Source organism: Neoarius graeffei, chromosome 1 (assembly GCF_027579695.1).
Source record: "Neoarius graeffei isolate fNeoGra1 chromosome 1, fNeoGra1.pri, whole genome shotgun sequence".
In the NCBI taxonomy this organism is placed as follows: domain Eukaryota; kingdom Metazoa; phylum Chordata; class Actinopteri; order Siluriformes; family Ariidae; genus Neoarius; species Neoarius graeffei.
The window spans coordinates 104,718,570-104,735,895 of record NC_083569.1 but is presented as its reverse complement, the minus strand read 5'-3'; the positions used below and the strand labels follow the sequence as shown (position 1 = coordinate 104,735,895).

General features: G+C 45.3%; 1 protein-coding gene across 2 annotated transcripts in view; it reads left to right on the top strand.

Moving 5' to 3' along the window:
- Window positions 1–17,326, top strand: part of dhx30 (DEAH (Asp-Glu-Ala-His) box helicase 30) — a 55,348-nt gene that overhangs the window by 26,750 nt on the left and 11,272 nt on the right. Inside the window, exons 6-16 of one of the 2 annotated variants that reach the window (XM_060913919.1) lie at window positions 6,362–6,511; window positions 8,334–8,486; window positions 8,678–9,154; window positions 9,939–10,307; window positions 10,430–10,505; window positions 10,668–10,772; window positions 11,708–11,883; window positions 12,152–12,358; window positions 12,535–12,616; window positions 12,747–12,940; window positions 15,108–15,258. In XM_060913919.1, coding sequence (XP_060769902.1) covers window positions 6,362–6,511; window positions 8,334–8,486; window positions 8,678–9,154; window positions 9,939–10,307; window positions 10,430–10,505; window positions 10,668–10,772; window positions 11,708–11,883; window positions 12,152–12,358; window positions 12,535–12,616; window positions 12,747–12,940; window positions 15,108–15,258 — 2,140 coding nt within the window. Of the gene's footprint in view, window positions 1–6,361; window positions 6,512–8,333; window positions 8,487–8,677; window positions 9,155–9,938; window positions 10,308–10,426; window positions 10,506–10,667; window positions 10,773–11,707; window positions 11,884–12,151; window positions 12,359–12,534; window positions 12,617–12,746; window positions 12,941–15,107; window positions 15,259–17,326 lie in introns of both variants that reach the window. The other variant, XM_060913911.1, reaches the window with a different exon arrangement.

Genomic DNA, 17,326 nt, shown 5'->3' with positions numbered 1-17,326 from the left:
GTGGGATGTTTTAGAACCGTTTGCCAGCATTGCTTTTCAATAAACTTTCTTTCAGCACTTGCATTTGTCTATCACATGACAGTCTAGCATTAGTTAATACTAATAGTGTTAACTGATCATTTGTGTTAGTCTGGGATATTAATGTTAGATTAAATCTAGTGTAACAGGTTAATGTGTGTTAGATTTTCTATAGAGGATGTGCAGTCACGTGACCCGCATGTGTGTACTCCGGCATATTGGACGGCATCAGGATAGTTTACCTTGCGCGAGCGTAATGGATCCAGGGAGTAATCCCCAAGAAAATTCGGAAAATACCCCATCTACATCGCGCGATTACTTGTCTAAGTTTGTTCAGCATCTTGAAGGTGACGTGAGGCAGTGTTACGTGGAAAAGTGTTCCAGGTTGGGGATTGCAGATCCGTACAACTTGCCGCAATCCTTGTTCAGGGAAATTCGGAGCTGCGGTGCTGGCGATTTGCCCGATCTGGCCTACCACGACATTTACAATTTTCTTGTTAATCGTGAATCGTGTTACACTGGCAAAGCCCTCAAAGCTTACAAGAGCCTGGAAGCTTATAAATATTTTGTTGCGGGATGGGAATCCCAACTATACCTCTGGAAGTTCCCGAAGAAGAATGTCTACTTGATGACCTCACGGGTAAGTGGCATTAAGACGTTTATCATAAAGAGACTATGCAGGACGTTTTATCTTAAGAATGTTCGAAATTTAAACTCCGTTCCAGATAATGACAGGGTTGTAAATATGTATTTTTTTTTTTCTGAAAAACAGTAAATCTGCGCAGCTTCCACGAAAACGTAGGCAGTTTTCTTCTCATACTTCCTATGTTTCATGGACTGTAAGGCATTTGCTTATTTAGTAATTTTAATACAGAATTTACTCTGATGAAATTATTCAGACACTCCAACGCCCCCCCCAAAGAAAAAAATCGGATCTGCGCGTTTCAGCCGTGAACCAGCATCCGCCGTTTGCATCCCTGTTTAAACTCATAGGTTAACTGACTTTAACCAGCTAATGAGGCTCGGTGGTCGGTCAAGATTTTTTTATTTTTATTTTTTTTAAGTTTTCGCCATCCCTACTATGGATTGGCCTTTCAAAGGCATATATGAGCCAAAAAGATAAAACATTGTCATAGACTAGGCCAGGGTAGTAGGGCTAGGCATGGCCATTTTAAACGTTAGAGACTGTCTAGTTTCTAAGTATGCAGTTATCATTCAATCCGAAAATCAACTTAACAGATGTACTAGGAGTATTGAATTAGAAGATTACACCAAATGCTGAACAAGATATAACCATTCTCGAAAGATCTACTCCCACACACTTGATACTTACAGGGATGAGAATTTTCCGCCGATCGGCAGATTTCCGACTTTTTCAGACCAAAATGATCGTTTTTGAGCGTGCGCGCGCAATGTTAAGGTCTGCATCACGCATCTTAGAATGTGTGCGCGCGAGGGAGACTGTGTGCTTGTTCATGTAGCGCATGCCAGACAAAGAGCATCCTGATTGGGTTACTCAGCAAAATAAGCCAATCAGCTTTCAGTGTGGGCGGGCTTTTATCTCTTTTCTCGAGGACCGGAGTTTTCAGCTGAGTCAGCGCAGCCTACAGGATCGGCATGGCAGAGAGAGCACGCGCGCGCCCCAAAAAACCAAAGCACAAAACCCACTTCAGCTCAGATTACACAAAAGAATCTCCCTGTCTAATAATAATCTCCCTGTCTAATAATAATCTCCCTGTCTAATAATAAAGAAAATAAATAAATAAAATAAGCCAAAAATCATTAGCCCCTGGGCCCCGCCCTGCCCCGCCCCGCCCCCCTGGGCCATGGGCCCCGCCCTGGTTTTTTCAGACTTTTTAAATATTTTTCATTCTCATCCCTGTAATTAGAAGGGGTTCGTCTAAGTTCTATGCGCGACTTTGCCGTCCAAAATGGCGGATAACGAATATCACGTGACCTCGTGACGTCACGTGCACGCTCTCTATAGATCTGTATCTAGAGTCTAGATCTATCAGTTCTCACTTTTGATGGATTTTGTTTAGTCTTCAACTTGTAAATCTACTGACGTTCTGGCAAACAAAGATGCTCAGTTCTGTGAGCCCGTTTCTGCTTTTACGATCCCCCCCCCGGCGATTCCTACAAACGCTGCTTTTCAAACGTACCTACAGGGTTCGTACGGTCATGGAAAACCTGGAAAAGTTATGGAATGTGATTTATGTCGTTTTCCATGACTGGAATACTCCTGGAAACACGAGCACCCTGGAAAAGTTATGGAATTTATCCGCCTTCCTTTGTGAACAGACAATGTGATTTTTAAAATTGGTTATTGTATCTTGTAAACAACTTAGAAAATCGTGCATGTTGATTTGATTAACCGGCCAGTGCGGAGATCGTTACTGATCCGCTTTTTCCCCCTCTCCGGCCACTGTTCATATCACGTGTGATGTGCGTTGCCTAGATGCAATGTAAACTTCCCTCAGTCTTTAGATCAGATCGCGTGGCTTGTACTATGCCAAGAGACAAAGTACACAATGCCAGGGAACTGTACATTTAATAATGTCTGGCTTCATGCCGAAAAATACAAATCATGGTTGGAGAGGGTAGAGGACCCTGGAAGAGCCAAATGTGTCTTGTGCAGTAAAATATTCGACATAGCTAACATGGGAGAAGCAGCTCTGACTAGCCATGCCAAAGGCGCTAAGCACCAAGCTGTAGTCGCTGCCCGCCAAGCAAACTCAATCGCCAGGTTTTTTCAACCTCACACGACGACACCCACATCCACACCGACATCTACCTGCATTACTGCCACTTGGTCTTTGAGACAAGGAACGCTTTCAAGTGCTGTGACTAGCAACGACTCGCTTACTGCGGAGATATTCTGGGCGCTAAAGGTAATCAAAGCTCACTACTCCTTCAAGTCGTGTGAGGATACAGCCCAGTTGTTCCAGGCCATGTTTCCCGATAGTCAGGTAGCCGCAAGATTTGCATGCGGTGAACGCAAGTGTGCATATCTCTGCACATTTGGACTATCTTCATAACAAGGTAAAGAAGAAGAGAATGCGAGATTGTGAAAGCGGCCATAACATTTATATCCTGTTTATTCCGAACATGCATATTTGATGTTTGAACATGTTGATCGAATAACAACGCAAACAATGGACTCCAGTCTTCAGCTCAGACAAAATAAGTGAGAAGGAATGAGGTGAATGCAGCACCAAATAAGAGAAGCAGAAAGAATGTAACTCAAGAAAACCCCTGTTAATCCATTATGTCTAGGTTCACATTCGTGAACCCGGTGGTGTAGTGGTTAGCGCTGTCGCCTCACAGCAAGAAGGTCCGGGTTCGAGCCCCGTGGCCGGCGAGGGCCTTTCTGTGCGGAGTTTGCATGTTCTCCCCGTGTCCGCGTGGGTTTCCTCCGGGTGCTCCGGTTTCCCCCACAGTCCAAAGACATGCAGGTTAGGTTAACTGGTGACTCTAAATTGAGCGTAGGTGTGAGTGTGAGTGTGAATGGTTGTCTCTGTCTATGTGTCAGCCCTGTGATGACCTGGCGACTTGTCCAGGGTGTACCCCGCCTTTCGCCCGTAGTCAGCTGGGATAGGCTCCAGCTTGCCTGCGACCCTGTAGAACAGGATAAAGCGGCTAGAGATAATGAGATGAGACATTCGTGAACCCCTACTACAACCCACCTTTCCTATTAGTTTCACTGTAGTTACTGAATAAATAAACTTAAAGGGGTACCAGATATAATATATACAGTTGCTGATGTGACAAAGTAACGTATTCTATCAAATTTATATACTAGTAAACAACGAAATATCTTGGTAATTGTAAATATAATAGTCGGTACGCTAAACGGCACAAGAGTCGCCATTTTTAAAAGACCGTGACGTCAGCCCTACCCACTGCACTAGGAGAGAAGCGTGTAATCATGGCGTCGGGCGCATCAAGTGAAAACGACAGCTCTGTCGAATCATACGAAGAGATCCCGCAAGACACACTGCAAGCAGGCTATGGCTTAGAAGGGTACCAGTTTGAACCTAGGAGAGGTACTCTCGACTCCAGTGATGACGAAAGAAGAGAAGAAAGCTCGAACTCGCTTGGTGTTTTTCAGCAGAAACGAGTGAAAAGACACGTCTGGAGGATCGTTATGCTTTCCATCGGTCCTGTTATTACACCCGAAAGCAACACACTGTGGCATTGTGTAGCCTATCACTTACAATTCATCCTACTTTCCGATTCACACGTGCTATTCCCAACCTCAATGAGCCAACACAACTGGGCACGTACATACGTCATGAGTGTTACACAGAGAAAATGAACGTGCATTCTGATTGGATAAAATTAATATCATGGCGGGCTGTTCAAACTGCGGAAATAGTTTGCTCGAGCTACTTTCAAAACACTATAACTTTCCAACCTTAGAACAAAAAACTTTTGTAAGTCTTGAATAAGGTTCGTTAATATGTTGTTTTTTTTTTTTTTTTTTTTTTATATTGTTATATGTACTCTATATGGAGCACTTGCATGTGACGTCACAGCCGATCCAGATTGTGACAGACGCCATCTTGTCGGTCAAACGCCATATTTCCGCCTTCTACTTCTGGTTCTACTTCTACCTTTTCTTCTGGAAAGCCCTACTATATACAATTCTACTACAACGGCTGCGGCTACAAGCTCTCCCTACCTGTGCACGTTTTTTATGTTTTTTGTGTGTATTTTTGCGTGTTGTTCATCTGTACCGGACTTCAATATCCACTACAACCGTATGGACTTACTGGACATTGGTTTCCAGCAGAAAATGACGGTTTGTAGCGATTTCCATCGCATGCACAACATTCCGGACGAGATAGCGAGACCAGCGGGGTCTCCGTGGATTGTTATTGGAAGCAAAGCGAAGGAGGCGGCGCCGGGAGCGGAAGCAAAAGCGAGGCTGCAGAGCTGGCCTGTTGACTAAGCTCAGAAAACAGCCACTCAAACCTCCACTGCTAAGCCTCTACCTCTCCAACGCCAGATCCATGTAAACAAGACGGACGATTTGGAATTACAGCTGGAATTACCTTATTCTGTTCTATAATCGGCTGGTCAGTGCTATACTAGATACTGATATAGTGTTAGTACTCAATACTTAAGTGACTTACCCGTCCAATGAGGATAGTTATTTTCTTGTTTACAAGATGCCACATCTGAGTCGCTGACAAATCCTGAATTTCTGTAAAGATAATTGTCCAGAGATTTATAAGCACGCAGTGCTTCACCACTGAACAGCGAGGGAAAGTTAATGAGGTAATTATACACGTCCGGGTATTCCGCTGGCAGTTCAACATCCACTGACATGGTCGTGAAAACTCCGTCCGGTAAGCCATAAGGGTCACTAATCTGTAGATCGTTTATTTTAGACATGTATCTAGTTATCTGTTCATTAGAAAAATGAGCCGTGTAGTCCGTCGGTTGAAATTGATCCATTTTGTACACGAGTGCAGCAGTATTCAGCTGTGTTTTTTACCGACAAGATGGCGGCTGTGTACTTTCCGGTCACGTGACTGCAAGATCTCTATATTGCCCTCTGTTCCCCTTTAAATGGTTATAATGTGGAAAATTCCTTTTAATTTTGTTCTAAGGGTGTGCACATTTTTGGTTGCATCGTCGCTTCTATTAAACACTTTGTACTAACTATGGTTTACATAATATTTGGCATATATATATATATATATATATATATATATATATATATACAGTTGTGGTCAGAAGTTTACATACAGTGACATGAATGTCATGGCAATATTTGGGCTTTCAGTAATTTCTTTGAACTGTTCTTTTTCTGTGGCAGAATGATTGTTCAGCATACAGCTTTAATTAAAAAAAAAAACACTAGAATTTGGTGCACAAGTTTTAATTTTCTTTGGGTTTTCTGAAATCAACACGGGTCAAAAGTATACATACAGCACACCTAATATTGACATATTTTAGAGGTTATGCGTAGTCATGGAAACTTGTGGCCAACTCATGGAAAAGTCATGGAAATTTGTTGGTTAAAATGTGTACGAACCCTGTACCTAGCATCACTGACTCGTTATTGTAACAAAACAAAATGGCCGACAGAGCATGACCCTGCACAAAGAGTGTGTTATGATGGATTGCTTTCTTTCTGTGGAGGAATGCATGTGCCAGGTGCTTGGAAAATTTATGAGCAGGGTGGATATAAATTTGTGGGTGGCGCTGGTGTTTGAGGGCGGGGTGCACGTTCTGGAGGGCGTGGCCGGCACCCTGGTAACATAAACTAGCTGGAACACTGCCTGTCCTTCCTGTCTTCTTCTGTTTTGATGATTTTTTTCGTGCACCTCAGGAGCTGCTGCACTACAGGACAGCAGGAGGGAAGATGAAGGAGTGTGAACTCACTCTGCGCTGGCCCGAGGAGATGAGCTTTACCGCCCATGGCCGCCGTAGACTGGAGGCTGAAACGCGAGCAGCAGCACTCGCCTGCCTCAGACTGAAGGTGTGTGGAATTGTGTTGACGTTAGATAACAGCTTGTGCTTCAAGCTGTTCAGATTCGTCTCCTCTTTCTATGTCACAAGTGGAGCTCATTAGAATGATCCCGCCCCCTCATCTGAATATCTCCACTCTCGGTTTGAGAACTGTCTTTGAATGAATATTCATGAGGAAGGTGCGACCTAATTGGTAGTGTTAATAAACCTAACCGTTTAGTTGCAGTTATTGCTGCACAAGGGGGTCACGCCATATACTGAAAGTAAAGGTTCACATACTTTTGCCACTCAGAGATATGTAATATTGGATCATTTTCCTCAATAAATAAATGACCAAGTATAATATTTTGGTCTCATTTGTTTAACTGGGTTCTCTTTATCTACTTTTAAGGCTTGTGTGAAAATCTGATGATGTTTTAGGTCCTATTTATGCAGAAATATAGAAAATTCTAAAGGTCCCATGGCATGAAATTTTCACTTTCTGAGGTTTTTTAACGTTAAAATGAGTTCCTCTGACCTTCTTAAGTCACCCCAGTGGCTAGAAATTTCATAATGTGTAAACCAAACTATGCCCAACATTTGAGAATGACGCATCAAAACGGCGCGTTGATAAGCTCTTCCCTTTACTACGTCAGCAAGGGAGATGATCCCCACGCCCCCCTCTGGATTCCCACCCACTGTATGAATTGCCCGCCCAGTTGTAGTGAGGAGACCATAGAGGACACAACAACATGGCATCACCTAAGCGAGCGAAACATGGAAATTGCGCTGTACATGGATGTGACAACACAGAAAAGAGTCTGTTTTTACTGCCGACGGGAGAGCCCCTGAAGACGCAGTGGCTTAATTTTATTTACTCCAATAATACGCCGTCGAGTCTACCTAAGACGGTGTATGTTTGTCGGAAGCATTTTCCTGAGGAATGTTTCCACAACTTGGGACAGTACAGGGCAGGTTTTGCACATCAACTGTCACTGAAGCCTGGGTCCGTACCAAGCATCCCTGCCGCATCAGCCACAAACACCGAACAAGTAAGTGTATAACTGTTAGGTCGTTTTGCCGTGTTTTAAAATCGGTGCGTTAGCCTAGCAATGGCTACATTAGCTGTGCAGCTAACCGCTTCCTGCAGTTAACCAGGTAATCTGCGCTACAAAACTAAAGAGCATGCAGCATGCTCTGTTAAACTGAGTTTAGTCTGGAAATTGACTGTAACTTATGAGCTTATGTTTGACTATTGCTCCGCAATGCATGTCTTCTGTTGGATAAGCGATATGTTGCTGTAGTTGCTGCTTCTATCCTCTTTGGTTATGGAGTGCGTGTTCAAGCCTAGGGTATTATACGTTCGTAAACTACCACTCCGAACACTCTCACTCTCACTCTCTGTGTCACATTGAGTTTACGAAAGGAGTCAGAGGGAGAACGGGGTTTTGTCTTAGCAGCGTGGCTACAGGCGCTGATAGCAGCGAGTATGTGTGCGCGCAGCTTGGTCAAGCCCCTCCCCCTCCCCCCATGGTCCGCCCCCACCCTCTACCCTTCCCCGCCTCCTGCTTCTCATTAGCAAAACGACGCACTGAGAAAAGCGCTGAAATGGGGCTTTCTCCCAGGAGGCTATATCTACGTGCCGAGGGTTCATTTCGAGAAAGGCTGCGGATATAACATCCGGAAGCCTCCACGAGCCCGTTTAAAGCATCAACAAACCACCATGCCATGGGACCTTAAAGGGTTCACAAACTTTCAAGCACCACTGTAGTTAAGATGCTCTTTTGGGAAACCCGCTGCTGTTTTTAAAGAGTAGCTCTGTGGAAAACGCCATGCTGTTGGGATGCTTTTAGGAGCTGCAGCTGCTGGATGAGCAGAATAATCCTCTCACACACGCCAAGTACAACCAAGAGGAGGTGAGGGAGGCAGGAGAGCGAGAGAGGAGGCCGTGCCGTGTCGAGATCCCAGACAATCTGGAACGCAGGATTAGAGATTATTTAACGCAGGTCAGTATTTTTATAAAACATTTTAAAACGCGATCAATTGTGCAGTACCGTTAGATAACTATTTAGCACATTTTAACCTTTTTTTTTAAATTGGGAAATGTAACCAATTCATAAAATTCTGTTTTGCAGACACACAGCTAAATTTTCAATTGGGGGGGAAATAATGGTTTGTTACCTTTTTTTTTTCTTAGTATCCGGTGGAGGAAGAGGTACAGAAACTGTGGGAAGAGCAAGCTGACCAGAGGCAGTCTTCCTCCTTTGATGAGGAGGATGATGAGGACTATGATGACGATCCTGTGCTTGATGCAATTACTGGTAAGCCGTACCGCCCTCTGAACCCCGAAGAGATGGAGCTCCTGAGTGACAGCCTTCTGAAGCAGTGGGAGCAGGCAGGACCGCCTCGGGGGGCGGAGCTTCCTGTAGACGGTCATCGTGAACGTCTGGTGGAGGCAGTGGAAGCGTCACAGGTGGTGGTGGTCGCTGGAGAGACGGGCTGCGGGAAGACGACACGGATCCCACGCTTCCTGCTGGAGGATCGTGTGAGGGGCGGAGCCGGGGCTCAGTGCAACATCCTGGTCACGCAGCCACGCAGGATCAGCGCAGTCTCAGTGGCTGAGCGCGTCGCCAATGAGATGGGCCCCGCCCTCAGGCCCTGCGTCGGTTATCAGGTATATTTATGGCCCTTTTCCACTACCCTTTTTCAGCTCACTTCAGCTCGCTTCAGCCCGACACGGCTCGCGTTTCGACTACCAAAAACCAGCACGACTCAGCTCGTTTCAGCCCTGCTTAGCCCCTAAAACTCGCACCGCTTTGGAGTGGGGCTGAAGCGAGCCAAGCCGTGCCGAGTGAGGCTGGGGGCGTGAGCAGACACTCCCCTGTGCACTGATTGGTGAGGAGGAGTGTCCTCACATGCCCACACACGCCCCGCGAGCGCGCTGGGATCTGTAAACACCGCAAACCCGGAAGGAGAATAATTACGAATTACGAGAATTTCTGAAGCCTTATGCGCCTCGCCTCATCTATACGCTCTTGCCAGTATCTGTCCGCGTTGTCGGTGACAACAAGCCACAGCACCAAGACCAGCAACACTAACGACTCCATGTCCTCCATGTTTATTGTTTACTCTCCGGGTCGTGAGACTACCGCTTAAAAGATCACTGATGTCACTGTTTGCGCTGCTTATCGACATCACGTGACGTCCACCCACTTTCGCTAACTCCACCCAATGTGTCCACCCACTTCCAGCCAGCACGGTTCAGCGCGGTTGTAGTCGAAATGCAACTCCAACAGCCCCGCTCAGCCCGACTCAGCACGGCACGGCACGGCTCAGCCCGACTCAGTGGAAAAGTTTGTAGTGGAAAAGCGGCATTAGTGCTTTTAAATAAGCGTGTAGTCTGAAACCGACCCCAGAATTCTTGAGTGAGTAAAAATTTATTTTCATTCTCTCCGCAGGTTCGTTTAGAGTCCCGTCCTCCAGAAGCCAGCGGCGGCTCGCTGCTCTTCCTCACCGTGGGAGTCCTGCTAAGGAAGCTGCAGTCCAATCCGTGGCTCCGCGGCATCAGCCACGTGCTGGTGGATGAGGTGCACGAGCGAGACGTGAACACGGATGTGCTGCTGGCCCTGCTGCGTCGCGCCCTTAAACACAATCCCGAGCTGCGCGTGGTGCTCATGAGCGCAAGCGGAGACACGCAGCGTCTTGCCTCGTACTTTGATGAGTGTCCTGTAGTGCACATCCCTGGCTTCATGCACCCTGTGAGGCAGAGATACCTGGAGGAGGTCCTGAGGGAGATGGAGAGACCAGTGGAGAAAGTAAACGCCAAGGTGGGGAAAAGACGCAGCTCATCATTATGGGTAGCGAAAGGAGCAGTGGTGAGAGAGGGAAGAAAAGGGGAGTGATAAAGACTGGTGTAACAATTTATTCTCGCGCTTTCTGTATTAAGAAGGAGCAGGATGATCCGACCCCTGACCTCGATTTAGTGGCTGACGTGATCGACCACATTCACACTCACGGAGAGCCAGGTGAACGCAACACACACACACACACACACACACACACACTTCTTCATCCTATCTCTCTCTTTGAAGCATCTGTTTTACCTTACACCCAGGTGTGGTGTGTTTTTTAAATCTGATTCCTACCTCACCTTGTGTTTTCGTTCTCTCTGTTTATGGGCTGTGCAGGTGCAGTGTTGTGTTTTCTACCCGGCTGGCAGGACATTAAAGCCGTGCAGCAGAAGCTGGAGGAGAAACTGGCCTTCCAGTCGAGCTCCCAGCTCATCCTCCCATGTAAAAACTTCATCACTACTTCTTCAGTTCATCTAAAACACTAATTAATTATTTCTCTCTGATGGAATATAAAATATATGCAGTCTGTGATGCAACAGAGCTCGATACTTTACTAAGCCTTAGTACGATTGAGTGCAAAAGTTTGCATCCCCATGATTTCTGGGGGGGGGGATGAGGAGGTAAATGTACCTTTTGGGCAGTGCAGTGGTTAGCACTGTCTCCTCACAGGAAGAAGGTTCTGGGTTCAAACCTCTGCCGTTTGCATGTTCTCCCCGTGTCTGTGTGGATTTCCTGCGGGTGCACCCATAAGGTAAAGTCCCCAGCCACTGGGGTTGTACAAACCAGTGCATAATTAGTACCGGTCCCAAGCCCGGATAGATCAGGTAATCCCTAACGTGATCAGCCGAAAGAAGAGGAGGTAAATGTACCTTTCTGTCATGACCAAGGTACGAAAGTCCAAGCTGTTAAATCCTGGAAAAATTAACTCAAATCCATTATCCGTAACCACTTATTCTGTGCAGGGTCACAGCCAAGCTGGAGCCTATCCCAGCTGACTGTGGGCAAGAGGCGGGGTACACCCTGGACAAGTCGCCATAGAGACACCCAACCATTCAATTTAGACACACCAATTAGCCTAACTGCATGTCTTTGGACTGTGGGGGAAACCAGAGCACCCGGAGGAAACCCACGTAGACACTGGGAGAACATGCAAACTCCGCACAGAAAGGCCCCTGTCGGCTGTGAGGTTCGAACCCGGAACCTTCTTGCTGTGAGGCGACAGCGTTAACCACTACACCGCAGTGCCGCCAAGTTCAAAAACCAAAGAAAGGCATGATCCAGTCAGTGATGCATTATAGCATTAAAATAAACCAACCTTGCTGTCTTCTCTCTCTCTCTCTCTCTCTCTCTCCCCCTTCCTTCCTCCGTCCTCTCAGTGCACTCCAGCATGTCTGTTGCAGATCAGCAGGTTGTGTTTAAACGCCCTCCAGAGGGCCAGCGCAAAATCGTCCTGGCAACCAACGTCGCAGAGACGTCAATCACCATCGATGACATTGTGCACGTTGTGGACCTGGGCACTCAGAAACAGCAAAGCTACGATCCCAGGACCAAGGTGAGACCACTGATTGGGTAAGAGGAGAATAAACCACTCCTGGGAAAAATATTCGTAAGTCAAGCACAGCCGATAAATGGATATTTGGATAGAGTGATTGGAAATTGGCTGTTAAAGAAATACTTCAGCTAAAAAAAAAAAAATTAACATTGCACAATGCTGATTGGTCCCTATTTCAGTCATCATCGTTAATTTCATTACCAAATTCTTTCAGTGTCTTTCTCAGATTTTCTGCCATTTTGTAATAAAATTAAAATTTTCTGCACAGGTCTCATGTTTGGATACGGTCTGGATCTCTCGCTCAAATGTCATTCAGCGACGAGGGAGGGCGGGTCGATGCCAACCTGGCCACGCCTATCACTTGTTTCCTCGGAAACAGCTAGATGCCATGACCATGTTTCAAATCCCTGAGATTCTCCGCACCCCTCTGGAGAGCCTGGTGGTTCAGGCCAAGATCCACAGTCCTCGGAGTAAGGTATGAGCCATACCAAAAAATCTCCAGGGATGGGGGGGGTGTGTCTGAGGAGACGTGTTGTTGGGTGTGTGTGTGTTTTAATTTATTTATTTCATTTAAGTTTTAGATTTGCAAATACCTTATGCAGACTCAATTTCCTTTCTGCATTTAAATATACCAATTACTTTTCTTTATAGGCTGTAGACTTCCTGTCCCAGGTGATGGACTCTCCAGAACCAGGAGCAGTGAGGGAAGCCGTGAGGACGCTGCAGGATATCGGTGAGGAGACACAGTGGTTTGCACGTTTTTAGATACACTGGGTGCACAAAAAGGCACGAACGTGATGCTATTCTGAATTTTACCCCATGTTCAAGTTGGATGACTTTTTTACATATTTCTGTCCCTGTAGGAGTGTTGGACACCTCCGAGTGTCTGACTCCGCTGGGGGAGCGTGTGGCGTGTATGTCATGTGACTCACGCTTGGGGAAGCTCCTGGTTCTATCCTCTCTTTTCCGTTGCATCCTGCCCATGCTCTCTGTGGCAGCTTGTCTGACCCGAGACCCGTTTCACAACAGCCTGCAAAACCGCTCCACAGTCAACAAGGTCACACACATGTGCATATGTTTTCCCATGTATACTTGGGGTCCCCTCAATATACAGTGGGGCAAAAAAGTATTTAGTCAGTCACCAATTGTGCAAGTTCTCCCACTTAAAAAGATGAGAGAGGCCTGTAATTTTCATCATAGGTACACTTCAACTATGAGAGACAGAATGAGAAAAAAAATCCAGAAAATCACATTGTCTGATTTTTTTAAATAATTTATTTGCAAATTATGGTGGAAAATAAGCATTTAGTCAATAACAAAAGTTCATCTCAATACTTTGTTATATACCCTTTGTTGGCAATGACAGAGGTCAAACGTTTTCTGTAAGTCTTCACAAGGTTTTCACACACTGTTGCTGGTATTTTGGCCCATTCCTCCATGCAGATCTCCTCTAGAGCAGTGATGTTTTGGGGCTGTCGCTGGGCAGCACAGACTTTCAACTCCCTCCAAAGATTTTCTATGGGGTTGAGATCTGGAGACTGGCTAGGCCACTCCAGGACCTTGAAATGCTTCTTACGAAGCCACTCCTTTGTTGCCTGGGCGGTGCGTTTGGGATCATTGTCATGCTGAAAGACCCAGCCACGTTTCATCTTCAATGCCCTTGCTGATGGAAGGAGGTTTTCACTCAAAATCTCACGATACATGGCCCCATTCATTCTTTCCTTTACACGGATCAGTCGTCCTGGTCCCTTTGCAGAAAAACAGCCCCAAAGCATGATGTTTCCACCCCCATGCTTCACAGTAGGTATGGTGTTCTTTGGATGCAACTCAGCATTCTTTCTTCTCCAAACACGACAAGTTGAGTTTTTAACCAAAAAGTTCTATTTTGGTTTCATCTGACCATATGACATTCTCCCAATCCTCTTCTGAATCATCCAAATGCTCTCTAGCAAACTTCATACGGGCCTGGACATGTACTGGCTTAAGCAGGGGGACACGTCTGGCACTGCAGGATTTGAGTCCCTGGCGGCGTAGTGTGTTACTGATGGTAGCCTTTGTTACTTTGGTCCCAGCTCTCTGCAGGTCATTCACTAGGTCCCCCCGTGTGGTTCTGGGATTTTTGCTCACCGTTCTTGTGATCATTTTGACCCCACAGGGTGAGATCTTGAATGGAGCCCCAGATCGAGGGAGATTATCAGTGGTCTTGTATGTCTTCCATTTTCTAATAATTGCTCCCACAGTTGATTTCTTCACACCAAGCTGCTTACCTACTGCAGATTCAGTCTTCCCAGCCTGGTGCAGGTCTACCTATGATGAAAATTACAGGCCTCTCTCATCTTTTTAAGTGGGAGAACTTGCACAATTGGTGGCTGACTAAATACTTTTTTGCCCCACTGTAAATCTTTGTGTGTTTGGCTTAGTTTCTGTAATGTAAAGGAAGCATTTTAGTTTTTCCCCCCAAGCTTTGTACAATGTAGAATTTCCAGGGTTGGTCAAAATTATGTTAACACTTAAATGGTAGAAACCATTTATTTGCAAAACGTGCATCATATGTGTAAGATGATTTACAGGATGGTCTCAACCTGTTCGAGCAGCAGTACAATTTAAAGCCGGTACACACACATTTCTCAGGGGACAGATGATGCCACAGTCCTTATTTCTGTCCTTGAGGGCATTGATATCACAAACTTTCCTGCTCCTTCACCATACCCCATAACCAGAAATCACAGGGCATCAGATCAGGGGAGTGTAGCGGCCACGGCAATGGTCCACCGTGACCTATCCATCGACCTGGAAATGTGTGGTTGAGATAAGCACGAACAGTACAGCCAAAATGCAGCGGTGCGCCATTCTGTTGGAAATACCCTGCCAATCGGATCTGTAGTGGAAGTTCAATAATGGCGTACTGCTCCACCATCTGGAAGTAGACGTCTGACGTCACTGTTGGGGGGTGTCAAAAATAGTAGGGCCCGATTACGCCAGTAGCGGTCACGGCGCACCACGCGTTCAGGAGAAAAATAATCCATTAGTGTTCACGTAATTTTGACTAACCTTGTATTTTACAGTCTAAGGGGTCCATTGTGACACAGATTGAGAAAGCACTGCTGTAAATCTCAAAACAGGCTGAATCTGTGGAAAGGAACATCGGGATTAAATTACAACTGCTCTTTTTTTTTATTATTATAGCTGAAACTGTTATTAATTCTGCGTCTCTCACTCAGCAGGCTAAAGAGGCTCTGAGTGGCTCGAGCTGCAGTGATTATCTGGTGTTCAGTCGAGCAGTACAGGGTTGGCGAGAGCAACAGGACAGACGTGAGCGGCAGGAGTATTTGGACTCGAACAGTCTTTCAGCAGCCAGTCTGCGTTTTATACACGGCAAGTCACTTTCTTTCAGGCCAAACGCATCTCTCTGTGCTGTAAGGTTTAGGAAACACCCCCCCAGCACATTTGGGCATTTTTCTCTGCTCCCTACACACCTGGTTTAACAAGGTCCTGGGCAAGGGGTTCTCTCGGATCAGGGTGGGGAACCTGTGATGGAGTGTTCAAAACAAAAAGTCCCTTTTTTCATTGCTCTACATTAAGGCTAGACAGTTTAATCGTCTTTTTAAATTTGATAATGATTGCAGGAGATGCGCAGAACCTTTATTTTTAAATACATTTCTGAGTGGACAGTATCTCCATCCTTAACTCTTGTATGCTGCATAATTAGGCAAAAAGAATTATATATATATATTTTTTTTTCAGAGTTAAAATCAAGTGCAAAGTTGGTGTTCGAGCTGCCCCGCTGAGCTAGCCATGCCTGAGTGCGTGACGTCACAGCGGTAACCGGTTTTAAGGCCGAGACCTTTGATAGCTATAGACCAAAGTCATATATAAATAAAAAATTTATGGTGAAAGTAAGAAATTACAGAAGCTGCGAGAGGCCCTTCATATAATCTTCTTTTTTTTTTTTATTCACCTTGTTATCCTGAGATAATGACATAATTAATTCAGGATGTTGAGAAAACAACACAACTAATTCGAGATCTCGAGAAAACAAAACAATTATTCTGTGATCTCGAGAAAACAAGACAATTATTCCGTGATCTCAAAAAAGCAAAACAATTATTTCATGATCTTGAGAAAACAGCTGAGATTTCTAGCAGAGCTGCGCCCCCCTGTGGGTCAGACAATGAAGACTTGGAAATTGGCGGACATGTAACCGAGCAGAAATGGCTTTTTACGATGCCTTGAGAGAGGGGGGGGTCCCAGAGGAGACATTCTAATGACCAAAGTTGCGTCTATACAGAATGAGAAATAGCCCCAAAGTCAGCATATCACAAGTCTCTTGGCGCACCTGAATGAACCATTTCTCAGCTGTTTACTCGAGATCACGGAATAATTGTTTTTTCTCGAGATCTTGAAATAACGGTTTTGTTTTCTCGAGATCCTGAATTAATTATGTCGTTATCTCGGGATAACAAGGTGAATAAAAAAAAGGATTATATGAAGGGCCTCTCTCAGCTTCCGTAAGAAATACTGTTACTGACTTGCTCAACTAAGACTGATTTGACTTCACTGATTGTGGGTTGACTCTCATTAAAACAAGATAGGTGTTATAACTTATGCAACATACATGTACATGCATGCATTTTCACTGATAAAACGTAAAAGGCGAATTAAATAATCAGATGAACTGAAACGATCACATTCTGAAGCAAATTCAATAATCTTTATACCACTAACTTAAACACACAATACAAGTTACATGTATTAATCTAAATGCAGGTAAACAACGAGTAGTGTTGTTTTTGTATCCAAATGAGAGTCGGAGCTTACCCGTCTGCGTTCTCACCTTATTGAAGGCCGACTTTGCGGCTGATTGTTTTGAAACAATCTGACTTTCAGTTCTTCATTCATTCACTTCTTCCACATAAGGGCAGATATTGCTGCTGAGGCGAGCATATCCAGCGGAGAAATCAGACGATTGGTCCACTCATTCTCCATACTGAGTACTCCACCATTACTGCTCGGCTCACACTCCGGGAGAACTGGTGCAACTGAACTTGCTTTCCTTTTCTTGTTTTCTTTTCCTTTAATTGTTGGTAATGCACCCTCTTTCAATACAAGCTTATAGCCAACGCTCCTCAACAGATCAAAGGTCTCGTACGAGTCTTCAGTAAAATGTGCAGAGCAGAGGAGAGACCACTTCATTGGCACCCAATGTGCGCGTAAACTTCTCGCAAGATGCATCCAAATCTTTGCAGTTTGAGCATTCTTGGGCCATGGATGCAATGTAAATCCACCTTCTGTTGTGTTGCTGCATCGGCCAGCAACACATCTACGTGGCATGGCGATAAATTAGCTCAAAATGGAGGATCGGAGTTGCAGTCAGCTCTGTGTTTTAGTATAGCGGAAATGGCGATGAGACCGATAGACTTCCTGTGGTGACATCACAGATGTC